We start from the raw sequence: 8,406 nt of genomic DNA on the forward strand, positions 1-8,406 counted from the left end.
ATTGGTAGGATGCGAAAGCTCCTGCTATGTTCAACATAAGAAATATTGGGAAGACATTAGTTACCAGGACTCAAAGAGCTAAAATTGCATCTGATGGCCTTAAGGGCTGTGTGTTTGAAGTGAGCCTTGCAGATCTGCAGAAGGACGAAGTCACATTTAGGAAATTCAAGCTAATTACTGAGGGTGTTCAGGGCAAAAACTGCCTAACTTCCAGGGCATGGATCTCACCCGTGACAAAATGTGTTCCAAGGTCAAAAAATGGCAGATCATGACTGAAGCTCAGGTTGATGTCAAGACTACCAATGCTTATTTGCTTCGTCTCTTCTGTGCTGGGTTTACTAAAAAATGCAACAATCAGATACGGAAGACCTCTTATGTCCAGCATCAGCAGGTCTGCCAAATCCGGAAGAAGATGATGGAAATCATGACCCGGGAGGTGCAGACAAATGAATTGAAAGTGGTCAATAAACTGATTCCAGAAAACATCGGAAAAGACATAGAAAAGGCCTGCCAATCCATCTACCCTCTCCATGACGTCTTCATCAGAAAAATCAAAATGTTGAAGAAGCCCAAGTTTGAATTGGGAAAACTCATGGAGCTTCATGGTGAAGGTAGCTGCTCTGGAAAAGCTACTGGGGATGAGACGGGTGCCAAAGTTGAACGAGCTGATGGATTTGAACCGGCAGTCCAAGAATCTGTTTAAAGTTCAAACTTTCAATAGTGACAAATAAGAAGTCCTATTTGTGACAGTTAAAAAAAAAAAAAAAGACTGGAGACAACTAAGGAGAAAGACAATGAAATGGAAATAGGTCCCTGTATTATCCTTAAACAGAAAAAGGATGCAAAAACAAAACCAAACTAGTGAAACTGAAATAAGTTTTGTGATGTAGTTATTAGTATCATATCAACAATAGCTTCAATGCGTTATCACTATACCATAGCCATTTAAGACAATAAAATTAGCAGAACCTAGGTAAAGAGTATACACAAATTCTGGGCTTTTTAAAACTTTTCTGTAAGTCTTAAATTGTTTCACAGTAAAAAGCTTATATTTCATGGGGTTTTTTAAAATTTTGGGGGAGAGAGATTTTTGTTATAGGGCATGTGTGCTTGCCGAAGAGACAGGGACAGAAAGCAAGAAATTACTCCCCCGCTCTCAGAAGATGGCCATACCATAATCCCTTCTCCTCCATTCTCCTCTCAGGATCTTGGGCACGCACGTACACACGCCTGGCATGAATTTTATGTCACCAGGTCCGGGCTCAAACCATGGTCAACTATGTGGGAATCCAACAACGTAATCATTACACCATCTGCTGGTCACCTTTTCACGGGATTTTTCATTTGTGATTTTTTTGTTTTTGTTTTGTTTTGTTTTGAGAGGTTTTTGCTATAGGGCGCGTGCGCTTGCCAGAAAGAAAGGGAGAGACAGAGAGACAGAAAGCAAGAAATCACCCCCCGGGGGATGGCCACGCTGCATCCCTTCTCCTCAATTATTCTCCTCTCGGGATCTTGGTTGGGCATGCATGCACACACGCCTGGCTTGAGTTTAAGCCACCAGGTCCGGGACTTGAACTATGGTCAACTAAACGGGAGTCCAGCAATGTAGCCTTTCACCATCTGATGGTCCCTTTTCTTTTTTTTTTTTTTATGTTTAATGTTCTTAATCAATAATTCCAGGACCCTCAATCACTATCTCTGATGTATAGCTCTACTGCATCAGGTATGTTCCCACTTCTCTCCAATACAAAGAGCTAGTAACAAAAGAGAGTGCTTACACTCCCCTTTAAAAATACAACTGAACGGGAACCAGCAGTTAGCATAATGGCTATGTCGCTGGACTCCCACATAGTCAACCGCGGTTCGCGTCCCGGACCTGGTGGCTTAGAACTCACGCCGGGCACGTGTGCATGTGTGCCCAAGATCCCGAGAGGAGAATGGAGGAGTTGGGATCTGGGGAGTGATTTCTCGCTTTCTGTCTCTATGTCTCTCTCTGTCTGTCTGGCGAGCGCACGCGCCCTACAGCAAAAACCCTCTCCAAAAAAAAAAAAAACAATACAACTGAATGGGCCAGGCCCCTTGAAGTTGCTATCATGCTTCCCCCACATGAATGATCCACTCCACAGTGTCCTAGCCAGGAAGGGAGGCAGGGAAGGAAGAACAGGGATGTCCCTTCAGTTCTTGTCCCTCTGCCGGCCAGGCCCCACCCGTCTCTATCAAGCAGGAGCATTAATTAAAGTCTTTGAAAATGTGTTAAACATCTATGAGACCACACGAGTTACAGGGTCTATCACACAGTTCCTTTCTCTATTGTAATTACTTTTTCTTTTCTGGAAGCTTACAGAGTTGGCAGTGAACCCAAGACAGATGTTGCTTTTGAAAAATGAGGATTTACAAAGAACTTTAAACAGCACATCTACCCACACCTGGGACAAAATCCACTCCAGGTAACCATGCAGAATGATCTAGGGCCGCTGCTCTGCTGCCACCCAGCGGCAAGTGGGCGCCATGGCACCTGGTCCGATAATGGGAGCCCAGAGGAAGAACGAGGCTCTGCAAAGGACATGTTCTCAGGGACCCAAAGGCAGGAAGAGGCAAGGGATCAGCTGTCCTAGCCTCCACGGTGCTCAGGAGTCACAAGCAAACATGCATTCTTGAGAAGGGAGGTATTAACATAAACATGAAGCTACAGCAACGAGGTGTTTCCTCCACCTCCAAGTGGGGATTACCCCAGACTGAACTGAAGCCATGAGATGTTACCGGCACCCAGGAGATGGCCTCGCACCTCAGTCCAGCTTACCTGCTTTGGGTCAGAGGTCGCAGCACCCGGAGCTGGGGACTCCAATTCTATGGTCACGGGCCCGTCGTTCTGGATGTGCACTTGCATGTAGGCACCAAACTTGCCATCTGAAAGTGTAATCAAACAGTTATGAGATGGAGACTCCAGGTCACCACATCGGGGCCCAGGTGGTGGCACAATTGCAACCATGGGAAAGGCCTTGGGTTTGCAGCCTGTCCCAGAACCGCCCTGAGCACTCTGGGTGAGTGTGCCCAGGAGATCATAATGGAAAGACCCTGTTGGAGGGCTTTCTCTCTCAACATAAAATAAATAGGAAGCACACCAGGACAAGCCGGTCAACACAAGGACAAAGTGGCCAATCCCATGAGCAGTGAGGGAAATGCAAGATGAAATGGTACAGAGGCTGCCACATGCCCAACAGACTTGGCAAGGAGGAAGGATGTAGGTTATCATCTTGTGAGACGGTGGGAGGGAAGTGACATAACCACTTTGAAAGGCACTTTAGACCAGTAGCCAGTAAAGTCCCCGAGTGGCCTCCATGGAGGGCGGCTCTGCTCCTGGGCCTGTTGGACTCAAGTGGTCTCATGCCTTGGGATTCCTTGGACACCAGAACCTCACAAACCGAGTGATCTCCATGAGCCTCTACTCCCGCCACCACAACCCCACGGTTTGCATCCTTGATACTCCCCTATCAAGGTGATCCTTAATCTCAGAGGGACTGAGCAACCTGGCCACACCAACTGCTGGTTTTCTGTGTGTGTGTATGTGTGTGTGTGTGTGTGTGTGTGTGTGTGTGTGTGTGTGTGTGTAGGGGAGAGAGGGTGTATATTTTGCTAGAGGCATGTGAGTTCACCAGAAAGAGACAGAGAGAGAGGGGTGGGAGGAGTAAGAAATCACCTCCCAGGAGGGATGGCCATGCCATAATCCCTTCTCCTCCATTCTCCTCTAGGAATGTTGGGCATGGATGCACATACATCCAGTGTGCTTTTCAAGCTGTTAGGTCCAGGACTCGAACCGCTGTCAGACATGTAGAAGTCCAGCATCTTAACCATGCCACCTGCTGGCCCCCAGTTGTCGGTTTTCTACATCTCTAGACAGCAACACTGGACATTGTATTAGAAGCACCCATGCTTTTCGCCATTTTTATAGGCAAGATTAACCTACTGGGTGGCTGAAGATGCTCAGAAAATGGTGACTTTGGTGCCTCCTATCAGATGAAAGTGGCCAATCAAATCAACAGAGCTCTCTGCTTTCTCCATGTCAGACTAGCTAAAGAGACATCAGCTGGGAAGGAAGTCATGTGTTTAATTGCATGCTAAAATTGTGGCTACAATTAGCAAATTTCAACTGCTGCACTCCTCAGGGAGGCTGAAGACAGACTCAGGAGGAAAAGAATTATTTCCGACCTTGAATTTCTGTTGCCAGGATATATGACATATGCGTCGCGGTGTTTATCGTTCCAAATGGCAAGAAATTTATTTTCTTTTCCTGTTTCTTCTCTTCAGTTAAAGACAGAGCTATTATCTGAATTTCCATTTGTACGGACAATAAATCCAAAGATGTCTTAAAGAGGTTTTAAAATGTGAACATTTCTTCCAGTCCAGATCAAAGGGTAAAATCCCCAAGCATAATTATATTGGCCAGGAAAATAAATACATTTTAAAAAATAAAACACAAAAACATATCTGTAAATCTACATCCGGACTCCTACAATGAAATAATCAAGTTGTTCTTAAATAAGTACCCAGAGCTACAGTATAAGCACGTGTCAGACACGTCTATGCCCCGAAACAGGAAGCTTCCAGCCCGAGCCAAAGCAGCAGAGGACTGGTCTCCTGCAGCAGCTGTCCCAGGCCCCTACTGGCCACAAACCACAGCACCTCACCAAAAGAGCCACCACTGTTCACCTGCAAAGACTGATGCCCATGCCCCTTGGGCCAAGGCCCATCTGCCTTTATATTTTTTTATTATTTATTTAACTTTATTTATTATTACTGTTATTTTTCAATTTGCTATAGGGCACATGTGCTCACCAGAGAGAGAAAAAAAGAGAAAGAAAGTGAGACATTAAGCTACCAGGTCCATGACTTGAACCATGGTCAGTCATTTGAGAATCCAGCATCTTAACCACCATGCCACCCACTGCCCCCCACCACCAGCTGCCTTGTAACACCCACCAAGAAGGTCCACGCCACCTCACTGTGCGCCCGCTTGTTTCAGACAATAACAGGACAGCTGTCCTGGGATGGATACCAGGGTGCACGTGAGCCGCTACAGAGCCTGGCTCAGTGAGTGCAGGAAACCGAGTCACTATTATTATCAGGCCCATTGTCCGTGGGAGCATGTGGGCAAACTGAGGGGACAGGAGAGAAAACTAGCATAAAATTGGGATGTTGAAGAAATATGGAGAAGGCAAAAGGCAGGCACAGTTGCTTCTTAGCCTGTTGGGAATAAGCCCCATGTTCTCTGCTCTCTAGAGCCAGCCCCAGCTCTGACTAGTCTGGGGCTGGATCTGCCTCTGGGGACTGGTAAGGGACAACAGTACTGTTTATCTGTCATGCCTCAGGTCAGCCCTGCTGGGCACATCTACTAAAGGCTTAGCTCTCCACCATCGAGGAGGCCCCTCATCACCCAGACTTCCTTTGTCCTACTTTCAGTCTGTTTAGAACCTCAACAGGGAAGAGCTACTGATGGAAACCTCAACACAGAGTGTGCAGGCTGAGGTCGTCAGACCAAGCAAATGAGTGGCCCTGGGGGGCTCAAAATATGCCCGTGGCCAGGCCAGGCCCACTGTGCAGCTGGAGGATTACGTCACACCCCCGGCCCGTGGGAGTGGGACCCTGGCAGGCTGCTGCCATCTGTGGCAGTGCAGAGCTGCTTCCAGAGACAGGAGCGCCCCTGGGTGTTCCTGCCTCTCCAGAGGGCCTGGTCAGCGCCAACACACCTCCACTGGGACAGATTCCAATGCAGTGGCAGATGTCTGGCTGAAAGGGGCCTGAAAGGGGCCTGAAAGGCAGAGGTGATAGCCCTGGGAGCGCTTAGCAGAGGCCAGGGGCTTAAGAAATAACATTTCCTAAGTGACTTGGCTACAGAAAATATTAACTTGTCAGAAAATGGGTATATTATAGACTCCTTGGACTCTGACAACAGAGTGTTTTAGAGTGTGAGGGCCAGGCCCAGGCAGGCAGCTTTAGAATCACCATCCAATCCCATTCCACATGCAGGCCCAGGGAGGGAGCTCAAAGGGCAAACCCCGGAATCTTAAGGCTTCTCCCAGGGTCCTGTCCCCTCTTCTCAGGTCTCTGCTTGGTAGTGCCTCAGTTATCCCCATTCAGAGGAGACCTCCGGGCAGCAGATCTCTCAGGCCTGGGACTTTAAGGCGAGAGGCACCAGGGGATAGGTCTGTGGCCCAAGTCCGAAAATGTCCAGTCACAGGAGAGTGAGGTCTCCTGTCACTCTCGAGCACACCCTAAACCCCAAACCTAAGAGCTAAAAACAGGAGACTACAGGAGGTAACAAACATTAAGAGAGTAAATGCCTAGCATTGAAATTAACCTCTAGCGATTTAGGAAAGGCACAAACCCAGGCCTATCCTGGGATGGCTACTGAACTTGAGCTGTGAAATACTGCTTTGCTTGACTAAAAATGAGGAATTTCTGCTGAGACTTTTCCCTCCAGATTCATCTCTGGTGGGTAGGGCTACCTCTGTATCCTTCTCTCTTTCAGTCTCTCTCTCTGTCTCTCTCTGTCTCTCTGTTTCCCTGTGCCTTTTAATTTTTTTTTTTTTAAGGTAAAGTATTATCTGGGCTCTCAAGTCCCTCCTTTATTGTGCTAATGTGTGCCTTTCCCCATCCCATTTAGGAAAGGCACAAACCCAGGCCCATCCTGGGATGGCTACTAAACTTGAGCTGTGAAAGATCGCTTTCACGCAGCATGCATGTGTGCTCTGCAGTTTTCATTTTTTGCTTTTTAAAATTAAAATATAAAGTTTTCTATTATCATTTTTCTTTCTTCTTTTTATTTTATTTTCTCTTCTTCTTTTCTCTTCTCCAATTTGTTTCTTTTTTTATCTTCATTCCTTGGCTGCCCAGCCTCCATGCACTGAGTGTCTAGACAGGTCCCAGTGAACACTATCTAAACATTTGAATGTGATTAAGGTCAGAATACTCCTCAATTCACACTAAATCTGATGTGCAAAGAGTAAAAAATGGAAGAGAGATTGTAGATCACCTCCTCCTGCATGCCTCTGAACGCTCAGATTGAACTTCAAGAATTAGGAAGAAATGCACCATCCATCAGATGACCCGAAATCACCACAGGGTCACAAGAAATATGAGAAAGCAAGAAAATACCTCTCCTCCATGGGAAAAGAATAACTCCTCTTCATCTTTAGACAGTAAATGAAACTCACGGAAATGTCAGATAAAGAATTTAGAATAGTCACAGTGACAAAGCTAACAGACATGGGAGAAAAGAGAGACAATAAACTGCACAAGAGGCAGGAAAAAGGAGTCAACGAGTTCCAGGAAGTGAGAAAATTCTTACAAGATCTGAAAGCAGGAATACATGCCATAAAAAAAAAAAGAATCAAATGGAACTGTTAGAGATGAAGGCTATAATAAAGGAAAGTCAAAACCTCCCCTGAAAGTATTAAAAGCAGACTATAGCATACAAAAAATAGAATCTCAGATGTAGAAGAGAGAATCGCTGGCCTAGAAAAATCCACCACAAAGACTAAGAAAATTGCCCCCAAAAATGAGAATAATATACAAGAAATACTAGATACCATCAAAGGTCCAAACATTCAGATAATTGGTCTCAGAAGGCAAAGAGACTTATAAGAGCATTGATAATCTATTCCATAAAATCCTGCAAGAAAACTTTCCAAACCTAGAGAGGCATTCGAAGAGCCAGTCTCAAGAAATACAAAGAACCCCAAATAGAATCAACACAAGATCTTCTCCAAGACACACTATAGCCATATTGACCAAAACCATAGACAAAGACAAAATCCTAAGATTGACAAGAGAGGAACATCATGTTACCTACAAAGGATATCCCATCAGGCTAACAGCAGACATCTCATTGCAAACAATGCAAGCAAGGAAAGAATGGGAAAATATATTCATTCAAAGTGTTAAGGGAAGAGCAATTTCAACCAATACTGTACCCAGCAAGACTACCCTTTATATGGGAAGAAAATACAAGGACATTCTCAGATAAACAAAACCTGAAAGAATTTACCAATGCCAGACCAGATCTCCAAGAAGTTCTGATGGGAGTGCTATCCCAGGAAAATTAAATACAGACACACAGAAATAAGAGTTCAAAACCCTAGAAAATTGCCAACTTAATCACAGGGACAAGTCTGGAGTTGACTATTATATCCCAGAATTTAATCAGGAAGATCGGACCACAACAAAAGAGAAATTAAGTACATGAGACTTAACTGATGAAATAGCACTTTATGACTTTTGACTAAAACATTGCTGACTTTCTTCTAGTCTTTGTTTTCTGGTTTTAAGGATTTTTGTCCCGTCTTGAGCTGCCGATAGGTTCATGTTCCTACTATTTGAACAGAATCCTAACCTGTTTCCTGGCTTTAA

The 8,406-nt window shown here is 45.3% G+C and overlaps 1 protein-coding gene across 1 annotated transcript in view; it reads right to left on the reverse strand.

Moving 5' to 3' along the window:
• The window catches only part of DTD1 (D-aminoacyl-tRNA deacylase 1), a 224,652-nt gene that overhangs the window by 186,083 nt on the left and 30,163 nt on the right, over positions 1-8,406 (reverse strand). Inside the window, exon 4 of the mRNA XM_006163636.2 lies at positions 2,801-2,907. Within this exon, the coding sequence (XP_006163698.1) occupies positions 2,801-2,907 (107 nt within the window). The remainder of the gene's footprint in view (positions 1-2,800; positions 2,908-8,406) is intronic.

The sequence above is a fragment of the Tupaia chinensis genome, unplaced genomic scaffold (genome assembly GCF_000334495.1).
Source record: "Tupaia chinensis unplaced genomic scaffold, TupChi_1.0 Scaffold142716_1, whole genome shotgun sequence".
In the NCBI taxonomy this organism is placed as follows: Eukaryota; Metazoa; Chordata; class Mammalia; order Scandentia; family Tupaiidae; genus Tupaia; species Tupaia belangeri.